Source organism: Rhinichthys klamathensis, unplaced genomic scaffold, assembly GCF_029890125.1.
Source record: "Rhinichthys klamathensis goyatoka isolate OS25496 unplaced genomic scaffold, OSU_Roscu_1.1 h1tg000019l_1, whole genome shotgun sequence".
Classification (NCBI taxonomy): domain Eukaryota; kingdom Metazoa; phylum Chordata; class Actinopteri; order Cypriniformes; family Leuciscidae; genus Rhinichthys; species Rhinichthys klamathensis.
The window spans coordinates 1,531,513-1,553,542 of NW_026606570.1; the positions used below are offsets into that span (position 1 = coordinate 1,531,513).

A 22,030-nucleotide genomic window follows, 5' to 3' on the forward strand; every position below is an offset into this window, starting at 1 on the left:
GCTTCAAAGACACAGCATGCCTTGTTGAATTCACCTTACAATAACTTCAATTGAAATTTTGTGTGAAAAAAACTTTAAATAGGCTACAATAAATAAACTACAATATTTATAATTTAATAAGATATGGGGCCTACTACATTTGGACACAGATTTATCCTTACAATAATTTTGCCTGCTCATCAGGCTGGCTATCCGACACTCTCCATATGAAAGAGGAACATTAACACCTTTGTCCAGCAACTGTCCCTCCAACCCCCCACAGGCTATCGGAGTCTGATGCTGACTTAACACAAAGAGAAGTCGCAATTCACACTTAAATCGCTATTCTAGACAGTGTTGATAATGAAGGAATTAAATGATTTAAGTTACATGTAGCCTAGTGATATTTCTGTCATAAAAGTTTATTACTAAATATTTCATTATTTCAATAATTGATTAAATAAAACTGGTTTGGGACAGCGTTTTCCAAGCAAAACTAAATATAATCTGAAAAAACGCTTGTTAATTTGTTGTCATGAACAAAATGTTCAACTCAATATTAAAGTCTACAAGGATCTTTGGATCCTTACAACCAGGCATGCAATTTGTGAATTAAGTTTTTATTTTATTTTGTATTATTCAAATAAACATCGAAACACGGTGCTTCGTGGTAATGCTGCTAAATTAAATAACATTTATATAATAATTATGAACTTAAATGAAACAATATCGCAACATTTCGACAAATACATTATTTGATCTGTTTTTACATTTTAATTCAGGGCGATTTAGCCTACATTTAATTAGAGCGAGATTTTCACCCTTGTCTTGTCATTTTCTCGTTGGGAAGCGCTTACATTAGGCCTACATGTTTGAGTAGCCTAGATCCTCTGTACCTCTCGTTTTCATATGGATTAGCCTACATAATCAGATAACATTTATTAGCCTAAATATTTAGACATTTAAAGGCTTTAGACATAGCCGATTTCTTATCGTGACTGAGCTGGAGTGGCTTTCGGTTCATTTTTGTGACGCGCAGTTCCCGGAGACAGAGACGACAGATATACTGTTTTTGTCGTTAGCCTATGAATACAAGTTTACAGTTTTGAACGATGTAAGCTACTCTACTCTTATCTGTATGACCAAAAAATTACGGAGTCGCCTATTAAGTTATTTTAGCTGTAATAATGAGAAAAATAAATTAATCTAAATGAACGCGCCGCCGCGTTTGTCGAACACTAACTCACCATGCCAGAATAAAACCCGACTTTAGAAAAATGCATAGGGCCACTCGGCGTGGTGTGCCAAAACACTTAATTATAAACTTCAATATTTCATTCAAAATAATCTCAACACGCTTTGTGAAATTTTGAAAAGCCGTGCATGCATTAGGGCCACTGGAACTAATGAACAACTGAAACGCTGGTTTTGATTTTATTGTTTGTCGTTTAAACGTGCCTGTTGCATATCTCTATTTTATATATTGGATATTGGTGAAGTAGCCTATAGCATTGATTAACTGTGGAGGGAGGGGTGTGGGGATTAAAATAATTCAGCAGAAGCAGGGATGTTTAGACCAGAAGGAAATCCCTGTCCCCCCTGGCAAATCACACTTTACTTAAAACCATGTTTTTAAAAACTCTAGGACTAGGTTGTAGGGAACAGACCTCTCTGCCATGCGCGCGCACGGTTTGGAGCACAATATCTGTCTCGCATGCACGCTCGCTCTAGATAGATTACGGGATATTTGAACTAATTTGCGGTATAACTAGTCGATCACGAGTGGCTCAACAGGTAGATCTATAGATAAACTATATCTTTCAGGAATTTGACCGACCGGGTTGACACTTCAGCGTGAGAAATCGGGGGTGTGGCGTGAGAGCCTGGAATCAAAAAAAAAAAAAAAATAGCCTATATATATATAGGCTATATATATTTTTTTTTTTTACAGAACTGCTTTTTAAATTACGATTGGTAGCCTATTATTATACAGATGCAAAGTCGTTCTGTTGGATACTATTTTGTTCCTTAGTCTAAAATGGAAATGCATGATAATTGTATTTTATAAATATAAGCAAAAAAACTGTATGGTGTAACAGAGTTTTAGAGCTAGACAAATATAAATAAATATAAAATTTACAGAAGACCATGTTTGTGCGGGATTTGAACCCGTGTCATCTTGATGATGAACCGTAAGTTCTACCGCTCGGCTATGAATTTTCTCACTGAGAAATACCTAAACGTCTGTTTCTCACATGAGCGAGAAAACGTTTTGTCTTGACTTTAGCCTGTGAGTGTTTAGCCTTTTACAGTTTTAAAAGATTATATCTTATATAGATTATACCAACAATTTGTTGTAGGCTTATTTGGAAATTACCATAACTTGTAGTATTTCATCCTTATAGGCTACTGTTAATTGACATTAGCCCCACTTACGTTTTGCTAAATGTCCCTTTGCGCCACCTGGCGGTCATTTCGCGTACGACTTTGAAATGCGACTGGTTTATTTTTACCGTGGTGGATGGCTAAAAGGTGTGACTAAAAATTTTGGTTGTTTGTGACTAAAAAATTTTGATTGTTTGTATATATATATATATATATATATATATATATATATATGTGTGTGTGTGTGTGTGTGTGTATATAAATATTTATTTATTTATATATATATTGTCCTTGCATTCTTTCTTGTGTGACACCCCTGAATGAAAGGCTCATTAGTATGCAGTCTGCTCAGGTGAGAACTGCCTAATTATTCATGAGGGGGTTGGGCCGTTCCGCCCATCAGCATATTGCCTTTGCAAACAAAAAAATGTTTTTCACAATTTAAAACAATCTATTGTTTTATGTGAATGATTAGGCAGAATGATTTTCAGATCAATTTGAAGCAAAAACTCAAGGCGACAACATCCACTAGTCAAAAGTATTGTGGACAGATATTTAGTATGTTATTTGTGGCCTTATATTAGAAACTTTATTTTTTAGTTTTTTCAATAACCACGCATAAACAATATTCTCTCAAAAATACAAACATGTACATACATGTTGATAACATATTATGGTAGCCCTGTGTGTGCTATATAGAGTGTAATTTCACCTGTGCCATTAATATGTTTATAAGCAACTGAAAAAAGCACAAATGTCAGAGCATGCCAAAACATCTCAAGGACCCCGAAAACACCTTAGACCCCAGAGGGTTAAGTCGCAGATCAATGATCGGACCGTATAGTGTGAGCACATAAATCCTGAGCTTTGGCTTTACATCGCATGCGATCGATTTCTCCTGTCTGCCTTCCTGCCTGCTGTGAGTCTGTTTGCGTCGAGGCAGTAAGCCTCGTATTAGCTTCGTATTTCTTTCTGTTTTGAACCATCATTTACTTTAATTTCTAGTTGTTTATATTACTAAATACATTTTGCCCACCATCTCAGATTAACCTTACATCGCTAGCTTCCGTTATTGTTAGCACAACACGCTAGTAACTCGCTAGCCTGTTAACGCGCCACCTGTGCGCTGATTTATTTATTTATTTTCTCTCGCGCGCCCACGCCTTTTGAGTTCATAAAAGCCCAGGTAAGTAAGAATCAGTCAACAAACATGGTGAGTAATGTCTTGTCCTGTTATTGTCACCTGTGTCACATGTCATATGTTTAGTATAGCCTTCTCCGATGGCAATATAGGATTTATATGTGATAAATGCAAGGAGACAGTCAGGCTGACGGAGAACATTTCAGAACTAGAAACACGCATCCAAACTTTAATTGAGGATGGTAAGAATGCTAGATCTTTAGATAGTGTTTTGGATGCGCATAGCATAGTGAACTCTTTACATGATTCGGTTCCGGCTGAAGTAGAGCCCGTGCAGCAGGGCAGATGGGTGACGGTTAGGGATCGTTCTAGTCGCGGATCAAAGAACCACTCTTCCGTTCCGATTCCCATAACAAACCGATTTGCCCCACTCAGTGAAACACCCACTGAGAATTCTGTTGATTGTGCCCTGGTAATTGGTGATTCGATCACACGGAACGTGAAAATAGAGACACCAGCCACCATAGTCACATGTTTGCCGGGAGCCAGAGCGCCTGACATCAAAGCAAATTTAAAAGTGCTGGCTAAAGCTAATCGGAAATTCTCTAAGATCATTATTCATGTCGGCACTAATGATGTTCGACTCCGCCAGTCGGAGATCACCAAAATTAATATTAGAGAGGTGTGTGAACTCACAAGTACGATGTCAGGCACTGTAATTTGTAATTTGCTCTGGCCCCCTTCCTGTATGCAGGAGTGATGAGATAGTTAGTAGATTGGCCTCACTCAATGGTTGGCTGTCGAAGTGGTGTCCGCAGAATAATATAGAATTCATAGACAATTGGAAAAGTTTTTGGGGCAAGCCTGACCTGTTGAAAAGAGATGGTATCCATCCCTCCTGGGCTGGTGCTCCTCTTCTCTCTAGTAATTTGGCTCATAGTCTTAGAGATAAAACATGACAATCTGGGGCTCAGGTCAGGAAGCAGACAGACTGGCTAAATCGACCGTCTGCTAGCGGCCTCACGTCACCAAGGTCAGATAAATCCCATCACATAGAGCCTCTTTCACCTAGATATCATTATATAGAGACTGTGTCTGTTCCCCGAATTTGGAAATCCAAAAAACGTCAGGTTAAAAATTGAATTGATGTTCAACAAATAAAAAACAGATATAATACAGATGAGCAAATGATAAAGCTTGGGTTGCTGAATATTCGATCCCTTACTTCAAAATCCCTCATAGTTAATGATATGATTTCAGATTATAATCTAGATGTGCTGTGTTTGATTACAGTTATAAACATGAACCTCGTCTGAAAGGCAAAGGGGGAGGTGTTGCTGTAATTTATAGTAATATTTTCAAAACCACTAAGAAATCTAGTTTTAAATATACTTATTTTGAAGTATTGGTGCTTAATGTGAAGTATTGGTGCTTAATGTAAAAATATATAGTGTAAACGATAAATCACATTTGAAAATTATGCTGGCTACTGTATACAGGCCACCAGGTGCCCATAAAGATTTTATCAAATAATTTGCGGACTTTCTATCGGAATTAGTATTGGCTGCAGATAAAGTACTAATTGTTGGTGATTTTAATATACATGTAGATAATGAAAAAGATGCATTGGGATTGGCATTTAAAGACATTGTAAACTCAATTGGAGTTAGACAACACTTGTCAGGACCTACTCATTGTCGTAATCTTACTCTAGATCTAATATTATCACATGGAATAGATGCCGTTGAAATTCTGCAGCAGAGCGATGACATCTCAGATCATTATCTAGTCTCATGTAAATTACATTTAGCCAAGGCTGCAAAGCCGACTCCGTGTTATAAATATGTTAGATCTATAACTTCTGCCACTAAAGATTGCTTTGTCAATAATCTTCCTAATCAGTTTCATCATCTCAGCATCCCGGATAGCTTAGAAGAACTTGATATTGCAACAGAAACTTTTAACTCTCTCTTTTCCAGCACTTTAGACGCAGTTGCTCCGTTGCGCTTAAAGAAGATTAAAGAAAATAGTCCAACGCCGTGGAACAACGAGCACACCCAGGCCCTTAAGAGAGCAGCCAGAAAAATGGAGCGCAAGTGGAAGAAAACTAAACTAGAGGTATTTCGGATTTCATGGACAGAGAGCTCGATTGCTTACAGAGAGGCTTTAAAAGCTGCTAGATCTGCTTATTTTTCAACCCTATTAGAAGAAAATAAACATAATCCAAGGTATTTATTTGAAACAGTGGCTAAACTAACGAAAAAGAAAGCTTCAAGCTCAGAAGTGTCCAAGCAACACAGCAGTGATGACTTTATGAACTTCTTCACTTATATGATTGATAATATCAGGGACAAAATTATAACTATGCAACCGTCTACTACAGTATCACATCAGGGAGTGCATTGTAGTCTCCCTGAGGAAAAATTTGATTCATTTGTTGCTATAGGAGAGGAAGAATTCTGCAAACTCTTTAATTCATCTAAATCGACAACTTGTATGTTAGATCCTATACCGACTAAGCTACTGAAAGAGATGTTTCCAGAGGTCATATATCCTCTTCTTAATATCATTAATTCATCTTTGTCTCTAGGATACGTACCAAAAACCTTTAAACTGGCTATGATAAAACCGCTTGTTAAAAAACCACAACTTGATCCAACAGAATTAGTCACAGGCCGATCTCGAATCTGCCTTTTATGTCAAAGATATTAGAAAAAGCAGTATCTTCACAACTGTGTTCCTTTCTAGAAAGAAATGATATCTGCGAGGATTTTCAGTCCAGATTTAGACCGTACCATAGTACTGAGACTGCTCTCATTAGAGTCACAAATGATTTGCTCTTATCATCCGATCGTGGTTGTATCTCTCTATTAGTGTTACTTGATCTTAGTGCTGCATTTGACACAATTGACCACAACATTCTTTTAAATAGACTAGAAAACTATGTTGGCATTAGTGGAATTGCACTAGCATGGTTTAAATCATACTTAACTGACCGTTATCAGTTTGTAGCAGTAAATGAAGAGATGTCTTATCGATCACAAGTTCAGTATGGCGTACCACAAGGCTCAGTACTAGGACCGTTGCTGTTCACTCTGTACATGCTACCATAAGGAGATATCATTAGGAAACATGGAGTTAGCTTTCACTGTTATGCCGATGATACTCAGCTGTATATTTCTTCAAAACCTAACGAAACTTATCAATTCACAAAATTAACGGAATGCATAGCTGATATAAAAAATTGGATGACTAGTAATTTCCTACTACTAAATTCTGAAAAGACAGAGATTCTAATTATTGGACAAAAAACTTCCACACGTAATAACCTAGAATACGGTCTAACACTTGATGGCTGCTCTGTTAAGTCTTCGTTGTCAGTTAGGAACCTGGGTGTGCTCTTTGATACCAACCTTTCTTTTGAAAGTCACGAGTCTAGTATCTGTAAAACTGCATTTTTCCATCTTAAAATTATATCTAAAATACGCCATATGCTCTCATTGGGAAATGCGGAAGAATTAGTTCATGCGTTCATGACCTCAAGGCTAGACTATTGTAATGCTCTACTGGGTGGTTGCCCAGCACGCTTAATAAATAAACTACAGCTAGTTCAAAACGCAGCAGCTCGAGTTCTTACCAGAACCAGGAAATATGACCATATTATCCCGGTTCTGTCAACACTGCATTGGCTCCCTATTAAACATCGTATAAATTTTAAAATATTGTTGATTACTTACAAAGCATTACATGGTTTAGCTCCGCAGTACTTGAGCGAGCTTTTAAAGCATTATAGTCCTTCATGTCTATTGCCATCTCGAAATTCCGGCCAGTTGATAATATCTAAAATATCAAAATCGACTGCTGGCGGTAGATCCTTTTCCTATTTATCACCAAAACTTTGGAACAGTCTTCCTACCATTGTCCGGCAAGCAGACACACTCTGTCAGTTCAAAGCTAGACTAAAAACACATCTCTTTGACCTAGCATACACATAATACATTATAGACTTCTATAATTCAATGTTAGGCTGCATGGATTAGGTCAGCCGGAACTGGGAACACTTCCCTTAAATCTTGATGTACTTGTTACATCATAAGAAGAATCTGGCATCTACGCTAATATTAGTGTCTTTGTTTATCCCGAGGTTTTCCCGCAGCCTGCCGGATCCAGGCCGTATCCAGATCTGACGAAGGAGATTCGCCTGGACCCGATCTACAGATAAAGCGTTGTGAATTTCGGTTCGCGTACCCCGAAGTGATCAAATAAAACAAAATTCTGTATCAAAATTTATAGGCAAGACAAGTAGTTTGTTTAGGCATGGGTTGTATGGAATTACAAACCTGCGCACATATTTTCAAAAGCACATAACTATAGAATCAATTCTGAATGTGCATGTAAACGCCGTCAGCGTTAATCACAGGTTCGCGTTTAAAGTCTGATCATTTCGACGGAGGTGAATCAATCAAAATTAACTTTAGCTGGAAATAACATTATTCAAGAACCGCTATAAAGCCAAAACAATCTCTGTTACCTTAAATTATGTTTATCTCTGTAAAGCTGCTTTGAAACAATCCATTGTTAAAAGCGCTATATAAACGAAGATGACTTGACTTGACACTCAATAACCACACTTTTTTTATGATCTAAGAAACAGCCATTCACCCAAGTTATATATTAAAACAACATCAAAACACAAAATATAAATTTTCTGATCATAGGCAGAGGGTGAACAATGAGGATGCGCTTCCCCTTTAAAAACATTTACTATATGCAGGATTTGGCATGGCAGAAAGCTAGCAAAGAGCGCTCATTTTATTATCATTAAATAGATCTCACAAAGTTCCATTATAAACAGCGAAGCTGATGCACAATGAATGCCTTATTTACATAACTGCTTATTATAACAAGAGGATTTGCGCGTATGTAGAACTCAGAATCCACTCACCACTCAAAACACCAGAGTTTCGACCATATTCTTTAATTACGGAGAAAACTGATCCTAGACCAGCATTTATGGACCGCTTTTCCATCTAAAAGCAATCAAAAGCATATAAAAGCTTGTTTCCGCCACGTAATCAATTTTTTTAAAGATAGGCAAATTGCGACTTTTTATCTCACAATTCAGCCATTTTCTCACAATTGTGAGTTTATCTCACAATTCTGACTTTATAACACGCAATTGCGATTGTAGCCTATATCATGTAACTTTGACTTTATAACTTGCAATATGAGTTTATATCTCAATAAGCAATTCTGAGAAAAAATACCTTTATTTATTTATTTACATATTTATAATATATTTATTCACACAGTGTGGAAACAAGATTACATAGTAGCAGCAGCAGGCAATTGAATGAGAAAATTTGACACTAGAAGTCCGTGGCCAGGGATAAGCCTTGCCCATTGTTCCTTGCCCACAGAGACAGCGCTCATAAAGATAATAAACGATATTCGCTTAAATACTGATACAGGCAAATTATCAGTGCTGGTACTACTCAACCTCAGTGCTGCATTTGACACTGTCAATCATAACATACTTCTTGACAGGCTGGAAAACTGGGTGGGGCTTTCTGGGATAGTCCTAAAATGGTTCAGGTCATACTTAGAAGGGAGAGGTTATTATGTGAGTATAGGAGACCATAAGTCTGAGTGGACATCCATGACATGCGGAGTCCCTCAAGGCTCAATTCTTGCGCCACTCCTATTCAACCTGTATATGCTCCCAATGAGCCAAATAATGAAAAAGAACCAAATTGCTTACCACAGCTATGCAGATGACACACAGATCTACTTAGCCCTATCGCCTAATGATTACAGCCCCATTGACTCCCTGTGCCAATGCATTGATGAAGTAAACAGTTGGATGTGCCAAAATTTTCTTCAGTTAAACAAAGACAAAACTGAATTCATTGCGTTTGGAAACAAAGATGAAGTTCTCAAGGTGAACGCATACATTCACTCTAGGGGTCAAACAACTAAAAATCAAGTCAGGAATCTTGGTGTGTCACTAGAGTCAGACCTTAGTTCCAGTAGTCATGTCAAAGCAATAACTAAATCAGCATACTATCATCTGAAAAATATTGCAAGAATTAGATGCTTTGTTTACAGTCAAGACTTAGAGAAACTTGTGCATGCTTTCATCACCAGCAGGGTGGATTATTGTAATGGACTCCTTTCTGGCCTTCCTAAAAAGACCATAAGACAGTTGCAGCTCAGAACGCAGCTGCCAGGATTCTGAGCAGAACCAGAAAATATGGACATATCACACCAGTCCTCAGGTCTTTAAACTGGCTCCCAGTTACATTTAGGGTTGATTTTAAAGTATCATTACCGGTATCATTCAATGGGCTAGGACCTCAATATATTGCAGATATGCTCACTGAATATAAACCTAACAGATCACTCAGATCATTAGGATCAAATCAGCTAGAAATACCAAGGGTTCACTCTAAGCATGGAGAGTCTGTTTTTAGCTATTATGCTAGCCGCAGCTGGAACCAGCTTCCAGAGGTGCTCCTACAGTAGTCACATTCAAATCCAGACTCAAAACACATCTGTTTAGCTGTGCATTTACTGAATGAGCACAGTGCCACTTTTCGTCCGACTGTTTGTACTGTATTTTTTTTATTTATTCTAAACTGTTTTAATTATTCTTATTTATTTTGATTATTTTAATTTCCTCTATGTAAAGCACTTTGAATTACCATTGTGTATGAAATGTGCTATAAACTTGCCTTGCCTTGCCATTGTCTATGATTAGGGGGGCACGTTGTGTAATTTTGGCAACGGGCCTGCTAAAATCCCTTTATCTAAACCTCTCTAACCATTGGTTGCGCTCATCCGCCATGTTTTGTAGTTTTCTGAACACTTTTTATCCGTGTTTGTAGTTCTGAACTGGATCCTCTTCCAAAGCGAAATGGGTTGTGGACCATATTAGCTGTTATAGTGAGCACAGATCCACACTTCGAAAATCCACCTGAAGTAGACCATCCGGGGACTCTTGGCATACTCTTCATACTGCCTTTGGGACAGACTTATTTTAATCTCACATACTGTTTAGGATGGATATATGGACATGAGATGCAGGGTACGTATCATTTCATTCGGACCGAATGCAATGATTGAACGAAAATTTTATGGTAATAGCTTCCACAGACGATATATATTTATAAAAATACATGTAGACCGTTTCACATAGTGATTGTCGGGATATGAGGAGATTTTCAACCAGCATTAACAAAATTCTGTAGAGAATCACCTATTGCACCTTTAAGTGTCCACAAACTTTAGGGTGCACTGTAGCTTGTTCAAAATTTTAGAGGGTGTTGTTGCGTTTATAATGGGGAATTGATGATGGGGGCGGGTGAAGGGGGGTTTCAAGCTCCTGTTAAACGTCATAACGCCGCGTTGGCTTTCCCTCCCCCAACCACACTGTATGAGCATTCGCTGGAAAAGTTTGGGGACACCATGAATGTATGGGGAATTTAACAACAACAAAAGGAGGACAACAGGAATACGGTTTATGCTGGAGTTAGTAGAACCTACATCTGACGTCTAAAAATGATCTCGAGGGAAACTGAAAGATCGTTTGAACCTTGAAATGTTAATGGTTCCCAGCTAATCCGCCTGGAAAGTTAGTTTTGTCCGAACGAAGGAGAAAAAACTACCGAGGAAATGGCGGAAACCAAAATAATATATCATATAGACGAGGAGGAGACGCCGTACCTGGTGAAGATTCCAATCTCTTCGGAAGAAATCACACTGTTGGACTTTAAACAAGTTCTCAATAAACCTAAGTATAAGTTCTTCTTCAAGTCCATGGATCAGGACTTCGGGTGAGTCGTGGACGTGAACGCGCATCCTCTTTTCAAGAGGCGATTGTATCAGATGGTAATTCCTAAGTATTTTGTATTTTGACAACAAACAACACGGTACATGTAAAAAAAAAAAAAAACGATTACTTTACCTGCTTCTGTACTGATTCATTACTATTTTAATTAATCATTGTATTTACATGGTTCTCAAAAATATTTAAAATAATACAGTGTATTCTATACACCGAATAGCCTACAGTAGTCTGTTATATAGCATACACAAAAATTAATATTCCAATACTATGATACTAGCATGTCTCATAATCTGTGTTAATATGGTTCCATGTGCAAACAACAGGCATGGAAAATATACTAAAGAGTACCATTGTTTTTGAACAACCATGATGGACCATGATACATGAATTGGAGTGCAATGGTATATGCCATAGTACCATGACATTACCATGTCATACCATCACTGCTCCATGGACCATGGTACAGCCATATACAGTTTTGTAAAGATGATATATCAACAAAAAAACAACAACAACATGGCATTAATTTAATGGTATAACGATACAATGTTCGAACCCCATACTTTTTTTTTATCACATTTTTTCTTTTATCACATTAATCACACGTGGCACCCATACAGAATTAGTGCTGAGATTTAATTTCACCCCAGTTTCTGCTAGTTTGGCAACTAAATGTTTAGGCTATTTCATTTTTTAGGTAATCTCAAAGTCTCTAAGAGTACAATTAAGGTGTGCAATGGCATGTCTGTAGTAGAAAAATCCCCTAAGTGGTTACTGTAACTAAAGTCCTAAATACACTTTGCTTAATGCCGCTTTAGAGCTGCTGTTGATTAGATCAGCACACACCAGTGATGCTGCTAATGTCGCAATCAGTTTCCCCTCTATCTACACAAACAAAGCCTGCAATGGTTATCGATATTTATTGACACGCACACATTTATATTTACATGAGAGAGAGAGAACCATGGTATCTGGTGCTGTCTCTATATGTATCTCAGTCTATTGTTAATGAGTAGAAGACTTGTGTTTCCAACATCCTTATAAGTCCTGTCTGTGAAATCCTGTCTTTTTATCTGTCCTTTGTGTTAGAAAGTCTTGTGTTAGAAAGTCTTGTGCCAAACTGGCTGTCTCCTCTCAGCAGCTTTGTGTCTAAATGCCCACCTCACATAAAAACCTGGGAGAAGCATGTGCTCCCTGTCCCTAACAGAGTAATCTGATTAAATCATAAAAGCTTTGATTTTTCTCTGCTTTCTCCTTTATGGTTGCTGTAATGTGCAAAGTGCTGAGAGTCATTAGTAAGGCCCTTTACACTCTACTTGTATAGTTCACTGTTCTTCTGCAGTGTATGACCTCTGTCTGACCTTGCTGTTCTCACTTAGATGCTTTCTCTTGCCTTGTTTACCCCTTACAGGACAACAGGCAATGTTTAGGAGCTCACTGACTGCACAGAAGTTTCTAGATGTGAATAAAGGGTGAATGTTCAATTACATTAAGTTTTATGTTTGTACTTTACATTTGTGTGGTCTGTCTTTAAAATTAAAATGGGTGGTTGATTTTCCTCTCTGATGTATCTGTCTGAAACTAATTTTAGGCATACAATAGAGTAAAAGCCGTAACACACCAAACCGACATTAAAGACTGTGTTCCTGCAGCACTTGCTTACCATTTTGTATAATGATCATGTTGATCACTGTTGATAAATGTTTCTCATCTCCAGGACTAAGTTTTATTGCTTCAAATAACAAAAGACATTACAGAACTTGTTCCGTACCTCAAATATTTGTGGAGTTTATGATTCAGTATTAAAAGGCATCTAGATCTTGAAAGAACAGCTGTAGTAATATCAGAGATTATCTTATAGGGAGATGAGAGGGTCTGTATCTTCTTTCCACTGGAGAAAGCATAACAGCTGACTTGGCCGATGTGAGGCACCATATTGGCAGTGACGTCAGTGCCCGCCGTTCAAAGTTTTAGAACAGTCAGTTACAGTTTACGTTAATCAGTTTCTTGTGGATTAGCGTGTTGGTCTTGTGAATATATGTTCTATATTTGGTCTTATATGGCTAGTAAACGTACAGTACGACTGCATTGTTTGTGGAATGTGCTTTACTGCGGAAAAAAAAGTGTGAAAATCTATCTGCAAATTACTAGTCACTGCAGGGTGCAAAAAAATTACATTTAAGATTACACTACAAACTTAATTGTAATTTAATATATATTTAATTCATTAAAATTATATTTTTTATATATACTTTTTTTTTACCATCATTCATTAAAAAGCGTTATATCATCATCATTAGGCACACAGCAGTCATAAATCATTACAATACAAGACTAACCTGACTCTAGAACATGGCAGCTATAGAAAGAACACATTTTTATTTTTTGTATTAAACAACATACAATATACATTTTTTTAAATTACTATTTACTTTTTTAAAAAATTTGTTTATGTATATTTGTGTTTGTAGTCATGTACATCTGGGCCCGAAACCGTTAACGTTTTGAAATGTACATTTTTTTTGCTTCATCGGAGGGGGATGAAACTTGGTGACTTTTGTTGTATTAGAGCCGTGTCCATGCACTTCGTAAATGTACGGGGTGCTAGAGACAGGCCGAACGGCAGGACGGTGTATTGATATACCTGACCGTCGAAGGCGAATCTCAAGAATGGCCTGTGACGGGGTATTATCTGAATCCGGAAATAGGCATCTTTCAGATCGAGAGAAATAAACCAGTCCCTCGGGCGAACATGCGCGAGGATTTTTCTGCTTGTAAGCATTTTGAACGGTCTTTTCATAAGCACTTCGTTCAAATGTCTCAGATCTAAGATGGGTCTGAGGGCTCCGTCCTTCTTGGGTACGAGGAAATAACGGCTGTAAAAGCCCGACTCACTCAGAGAAGGCGGTACCAATTATATAGCCCCTTTGCACAGCAGCTTCGCTATTTCTGCGCGGAGTAGATGTGCTACTTCCGCATTCACAGTTGTCGCGGTCCGTGCTTGACAGCGCGGGGGACGGCGAGTGAACTGTAGTGAATAGCCATGCCTTATTGTGCTCAGCACCCATTCTGAAACCCCTGGGATAGCTTCCCATGCTTTTATATGTGTAGCTAGGGGGCGAATGGTCTCCGGGTTCTGATCGCCGAGAAACTGAACCGGAGAAGTGGGCGTGGCGTGCTTGGAGGCAGCAGCTCGCTGACAGCTGTGACAGGCTGATATGTGTGTGGCGTCCCGATAGCCATGAATGGGGAGCGCACCTTTACCACTTTGTGATGCGCGAGCCGAGCCCTGGGCAGAGTGTTTATTAGGAAGAGTGAGCGCGTACTTACATGTAGGTTTGACGCCCCGATCGTTTTTGATGGGGAGCGTCTTATAATCGCCCTGCATTTTGTGACAACTCTTAAATGCATGGGCGGCGCTCGGGGAGAGGCATGTGTCAGTAAGCGTGAGCGCTCGTGGGCGGGCACGTGACTTACGTTCATAACCTGACTGATATGAGTCTTTAGAGGCCGTGTAACAGAGCGGGCAGAGAGTGGGCACAGACCTGTGGACACATTTCTTGTATTCAACACTCGAGCGGCTTTTGCCTGCTTTATGAGAGTGGGCTCTGTGAGTGACACGGGGAGTGTTGTGCTTGTGTGTAGGGGTGAACACTGGGGCGTGGGCACTTTCTCTACACTTAAAACACCATCGGCGTGAGCCGGATAACCAGAATTTATACTTATTTTTAGATTTCTCTGGGTCGCCGTGAAAACGGCGTTTGTGTGCAGGCGAGAGGGTAGTGTTACCGGCTCGTTGGCTGCTAAATGAACCACTGCAGTAGCCTGTAAAGAGGGGACTGACAGGGAAATGGGCTTCGACGGCGGTCCGGCCGCAGCGGGACTCAACCGTCTCTTTCTTCCTCTTGCAGTTGCTAGGAAGATTTCGCGTGCTCGGGCTTCAGCGCAATCTTCTGCCGAGGCCCTCTGGGGGGCGGCGGTCTGTGACGGCTGTCCGAGCGCGACCTAGGGCGGCCGCCCTGACGTCGCTGCGAAGGCTGGCTAGGCTGTGCTGGACGCTGAGTGGTGGCTCGTGCAGGCGGCTGGTCACGTGAGCGGCCTGTAGAGGAACTCGAGTGTCGAGGCAGAAAGAGGTTTATGGCCTGCGTGGTCTTCTGTACCTCGGAGAAACGGTCGACGATCCCGCTCACCGCTGGGCCGAAGAGACCAGTGGGGGAGAGAGGCGCGTTGAGGAAGGTGGTGCGCTCAGATTCCCTCATGTCAGCAAGCGTTAACCAAAGGTGCCTTGCCGTGACGGTTAACGTGGCCATAGACCTCCCGATGGCTTGAGCTGCGGTCTTGGTCGCGCGAAGTGAGAGATCTGTCGCGCTCCTCAAGTCAGTAACAACAGCTGGATCCCGGCCCTTCTCTTCCCATTCACGGAGGAGGTCGGCTTGCAGGATTTGAAGCACAGCCATCGAGTGCAGAGCGGATGCGGCCTGTCCGGCGGCGGTGTATGCGCGGCCGACAAGGCTCTGTGTGGCTCTGCAGGCTTTAGACGGGAGGGCAGACCTTGAGCGCCATCTCGCGGAGGGCGGACAAAGGTGCGCTGCGACCGCCTCTTCCACAGGAGGAATGGCAGAATATCCCCTCGCCGTCCACTTGGTAGAGCGAGGCGGAGACGTGGGACTGAAGCCTGGTGGAAAATGGTGAATTCCACGACTTAGCCAGTTCCGTGTGGAGTTCAGGCAGAAAAGGGGCGGACCTGGCTGTGGGCGCTTGACGGCGGAGACTCTTGAGATCACAGCCGTCGAGCCTGTTGGGTGCGGGCTCCTTCGGTGGCGACCACTCGAGCCCGAGTCGTTCGACAGCCTGAGACAGGAGGCGCATCAGCTCGGCGTCCACTCCAGCACGGGTCCGGCCTGATTCCTGGATCGAGGAGGAGGAGGAGCGTTGAGAGCCCGACCATTCCTCGCTGTCCGATGCCAGGACGGAACAGCAATCCCTTGTGGCGTTTCCATCGGTCTCGTCATCAGACACGATGGCAGCGCGGCTCGGAGGCGGCGGCTGCGCGTCCGTGAGGAGAGGCGGAGAAGGTGAGAGCGAGGCTCGAGGGAGGGAATCCGGCGAGCGCGTCGCTGTGGCCACAGGCTCCGGCGGCCTTTGAGAACGGCGCTTCTTCTTGCGCGGTCCTGCAAAGGGCGGAGTGGGAGGGTTGAACACTTCGAGTCGAGCCCGCAGGGTCGACATCGGAAGCGCTTCGCAGTGCTCGCAGCCCCCTGACGAGAGGGCGAGAGCTGCGTGTTCCTGGCCCAGGCAGAGAGCGCAGATAACGTGGCGGTCTCCATCGCTGAGCGGGGCTCTGCACGAGCCGCAGGAAGTGCGAGGCATCTTGAAAAAGACGCTCGCGCTCTTTTAGATGCAAGTAGCAAGGTAAGCAAAAGGATACGTCGCCGGATAGCGTAGCTCGCACGGATGGCTGAAGGTGGCGAAGACTGCCGGCTTCTTCAGGCGCTGTCCTAAGCTGGCTAGTCGCTTTCCTCGATGGCGGCGGCGGCTTCTCTCGAGATCCAGCGATGTAGAGAGCGTCGCTGAAGAGATGAAAATCAGAGAATCAGCCTCCGAGCCCCGCTTATATACTCTAAGCCACGCCCATTCTGGTGGGCTATGACGCTGTGAAGGCGCGAGCGCCCTTCATTGGACGTGACGTCACGTCGGGCTCACTGGTAGGCTGCTGCAGTTCCCGCAGGGCAGCCTATGAGCACGTTAGATAGCCTGCTCTAGGTCTGCTAGCTGCTGCACTGCGTTGACAATGAATACAAAATTAAGGATAATTTTTTGGCTTCAATATCTCGAAAAGATGAATCTTTCTCGTAGCGTAAGCTAACTTACGCAATACGAGAGAACCTCTCGTAAGAGAACAAAAAGCCTTTCTATGTATTTATATAGGAAGCTATAGGCAGCCTACAGGCCGTTAAAGACATTACACACATTTATATATTTTTAAAGCCACTGGATGGCGGTCTTCTCACTTTAAAAATTTTTTTGCCTGCAGCCTGCACTCTATTTTGATGTGAAATGTTGCTTTTATTGAAAAATAAGGTTTTTTTATAATAATAAAAAAAAAAAAATTCTAATGGAAAACATAATTATATAATTAATACAAAGTATCATAAAAATCTTTAAAAATTCTAAATAATAATAAAAAAATATTATTGAACAAGAATATATTTGATTGGTTTTCCTGGGGGGGGGGGGAAAGTTCAATTTTAAGGCTTCGGCCTTTTTTGACCGGGAGGAAGCTAAGTGTAACCCCTAAACGAAGAAGCCCAGAGGGTTAAAGACTTATTTGATATCTTTATGTCGATTGTTATGTATTCTGTAATGTATCCTTTTTTTTCTTCAAAGTTTAAAACATGAACAGACTTCCAAGTCAAGGATAACAAATAAGGGATTCAGGTGGAGGTTTCATGTAAACACTTGTATGTTTGACTTGTAATGTGGTTCCTCCTGTTCTTTTCTATTTATTTGTTTTGAATAATCCCTGTAAAAAAAATCGCAATAAAAAACCCACAATATTTATAATTAAATTATTTATTTTTCTCTTTATTCATTAAAATGCATAATATCAGCATCATATGCATACCTCATTCATACACCGCTGTCGGTGTATGAATGAGTGAGTGAATGGGTGAATGTGAGGCAATATGTAAAAGTGCTTTGTTGGCCATTGGGTCTGTGAAAGCGCTATATAAATGCAGTCCATTTACCATTTACCTGTATTTATAATAGTCATTACAATTTAAGTCTTATCATAACTGTTAAAACCTAAAAGGCCAAAGAAACAAAACATCTGTATTTTTGACTTTTTTTAGACAATATACAATACCACTCAATATTAATATTAATTAATTATAAATTAATTAATTATACTTTATATTATAAAGTAAAAGACAGCAGTCCCTCACGGACGACTGCTGTCACATAATAAAACATAAAACACAACATAAGTCCAGGCCTGTTCCTCTCTCGATCTCCACTGTCGTTGATGCTTCTTTATGCTTCTGCTCCTCCGTGAGAGATACAAGACCAGTGCGTCGTGCAGGTGTCGCTCATCAGCAATCATGCCACCGGCCTCGCGCCATTCTCCAACGACAGATACGAGAGAGGGGAGAGAGAAAAAAAAATCTTAGTCCGGTTCCCACAAACCCCCTGCCATCTGGTCCTCCACCAGCCTGGTGGACGCCGACGGATCCTCCGAGTTCGGGCAGTCGGCCGGTGTCCCCCTTTCCCTGCTCCTCCCCATCATGGCGGACGACAGCAGGCTCCGGCCTTAGGCAAACGACAGCGAGTCCTCCGCTCCCTCACGGACGGGAGTCACCCCTCCAAGTCAAGTCATCTTCATTTATATAGCGCTTTTAACCCTCTAGGCGCCACGGTCGGGTTTACTCGACAAGATGCGGCACTGAATAAAACGGCCGATTTTGTCAAATTGGGTGTCAAATTTCGTTCGACCTCCCCTCCACTGGATGGCAGACATGTCATACTTCATCCCCGAATCAAAAAAACGTCATGTTTCTATACAAAATGTTCGAGTTAGAGCGCAATGAATCAGTTCAATCAAAAGCGGAGCTAGTGTGCGAGTGAGCCACTTTATCAGATCCTCTCCGCAATCGCGGCGACAGTATTGTGGTGGAGACTTTGTCTAATACCACTGGGTATGTTAGACGAGGTCGAAGTATTCATAGGACAGTTAGGAGACAACGTGGAGGCAGGGTGAGGAGTCGCAATGACAATGACAGTAGTCCGAGCTGTGCACACTCGGCGCGCGCGCGAGGCAGATCTGGCCGCGCTGCTCGTATCATGTCACTCATGATCTGTGCGAGTGAGCGTTTGAACTAAACAGGTCTTGTCAACTTGTGTTTGTATGTCATATGAATAATATATATGTGCCCCATACATGGAATCAGAGTGCCTACTGTATTTAGTAAATGGAAAATCTCTACAGCAAAAGGCCAACCACTACATGCATTCGGTTTGTTTCTACCATTTATTAGTAATGATTTACACAGTTTGTTTACTACTTACTATATACCTGAGCATTCAGTATTGTGCAATATAGCATACAGAAGGTGATGGACATTTTTTGGGGAAAGAAGTGCTGCATTTTATCATTTAAACATCATAATCCAAGATTGCCACCACCATATGACGTCATAATATGCAAATTAGATGGGCAAATGTAATCCCTACATAAACTTTGGGTCATCCTTAATATTTCTCTAATTTACAGAAAGTCTCTATCTTTTATCACTTTTAAGATATAGCCTTTTGAAATTAAGATGTCAAAATCGAACGTTTTAGGAAAAAACCTCTGGCGCCTAAAGGGTTAACAATGTAGATTGTTCCAAAGCGGCTTTACAGTGATAATAGGAAATTAAAGTAACAGATTGTTTTGGCTTTACGGCAGCTCTAGAATAAAGTTAGTTTTGATTGATTTACTTCCGTCGCAACGATCATTAGTTATTAACTTAGGGGCCACTAACACGACACCGTTTTAACAGAAAACTCTTCAGTTCTCTCTACGCAAACTTTAAAAACGCAAACCTGTGAGAATGCTGATGGCGTGCACATGCGTTATTAAAAGTTCATTCTATAGGTATGGACGTTTGAATATATGTGGGCAGGCATGTAGTCCTTCCCTAAAAAACCAACCCTCAACAAACTACTTGGCTGGCCTTAAAATTTATAATACAGAATTTTATCACTTCACCATAGCCACGTGAACCAGAATTATCCCGACAACGATTATCTGTACAGAGGTAAAGGGAAGGAGCCCTTCACAGGAAGGGACTAGTGACACTTCAGGACTGCGTTGTCGTCGCATCCAGACGCAGGTCCTTCATCAGATCTGGATATGGCCTGGATCCGGCGGACTGCGGAAAACCTTGGGATAAACAGAGAGACTAATATTAGCGTAGATGCAATTCTTCTTATGATGTAACGAGTACATCAGGATTTATGGGAAGTGTTCCCGGTTCCGGCTGACCTAATCTATGCAGCCTAACATTGAATTATAGACGTCTATAGAGGGTTTTCACCGACGTCACGTTCTGGGCGGTAACCCGGATGCGCAGCCATTATGGAGGCACTCGGATGTAAACAACTGCATGGATTGCACTGTTTATGTACTACTGAACACATTGTTACATTAAAAAACCACGGAAAAAACACGTGGTAGGTGCGAAATCATATAGAGAAGGACTTAGTAAGCAGGAGAGAGCGCAAAATTTTGACAAACTAAAGTTAATATGGTAAAGGTCCGAACGAGCTAGCTTCTCTAGCCCGTACTGCAATTCTTCCCTCTATTTCATAGGCTACGTTCAGATTGTCAGTCCAAAAAAGCTCATGAAATCCGTTTCAAGCTACATCCATATGTGGTTTGAAATCCTATTCACATATCAGGACATCGGCTTCAGTCTGAACGATCGGATTTCGGGTGGTATGTGACTCTCACGCCACGTAAAATGTAAACGTCAGACATTGTTTGAGGAAACATGCTGCAAGTCGCTGCCGAAACAATGCTGTGTTGTTGCAAAGTGCCGGACGAGCAGAAAATTATTATTTCTGAAACATATTTTGAAATCGGTGTGGGAAAAAAGCTGTACATACCAGCCTCCTACAGTTATGCAGCTCAATACGCAGTATAGTCCAGCGCAGCGGCTACACATTTCCATGTTGTAAAATTTAAATAAGACAACATCTCTATTGCAAATGCAAACCCCTCCATCAACGCAATGTCAGTGCCATATTGCCCAAGAGCTGCATGGACACACAAATCGGATCTGAACAGTTGCGATACACAGTGTGGACATCATTTTAGATCAGATTCCAATCGGATACAAAGATAATCGGATTTGGACTGACAGTGTGAATGTAGCCATAGTCAACATTTTAGCCATAGTCAACGCTTCATTCACACATGTGGTTGATGAGCTGATGCTGTGCCTCTCTCAACCACAAACGCCTTCTTTCATCAGTTTTTTGCACTCTTCTCTTTAACTTTTGGCAGTCTATAGAACTCGAAATGTTTTTTCCCGATGCAACCGATTAGGACAGACCAAAACTAGACCATTTTTCAGCAGCAATAATCAGCCAAATTTGTTCAGTGGCATTGTTTATGTTCAGTGCCTCCAAAATGGCCGAGTTCTGGATTGATGACGCGTCGTGAAAACCCTCTATAGTGTGTTATGTGTATGCAAGGTCAAAGAGATGTGTTTTTAGTCTAGCTTTGAACTGACAGAGTGTGTCTGCTTCCCGGACAATGTTAGGAAGACTGTTCCAAAGCTTTGGTGCCAATTAGGAAAAGGATCTACCGCCTGCAGTCGATTTTGATATTCTAGGTATTATCAACTGGCCGGAATTTTGAGATCGCAATAGACGTGAAGGACTAAATGCGTTAAGAGCTCGCTCAAGTACTGCAGAGCTAAACCATTTAGTGCTTTGTAAGTAATCAGCAATATTTTAAAATGTATACAATGTGTAAGGATTCAGGGCGGATCTAATCCGTGGGGAATTTGCATAAATTAATTAATAATTGGTAATTAATAATTATTCATACATGTTTGGATTAGATCAGTCTTACATTGAATTTACTCTCCCTCTAAGGGAGGATCTATCATTTTACCTGCATGCAT

At 41.0% G+C, this 22,030-nt stretch overlaps 1 protein-coding gene across 1 annotated transcript in view; it reads left to right on the top strand.

The window, feature by feature from the left end:
• Nucleotides 1-11,179: 11,179 nt before the first annotated feature.
• Nucleotides 11,180-22,030, top strand: part of LOC130071252 (segment polarity protein dishevelled homolog DVL-2-like) — a 133,036-nt gene continuing 122,185 nt past the window's right edge. The window contains exon 1 of the mRNA XM_056235949.1: nucleotides 11,180-11,340. Within this exon, the coding sequence (XP_056091924.1) occupies nucleotides 11,180-11,340 (161 nt within the window). The remainder of the gene's footprint in view (nucleotides 11,341-22,030) is intronic.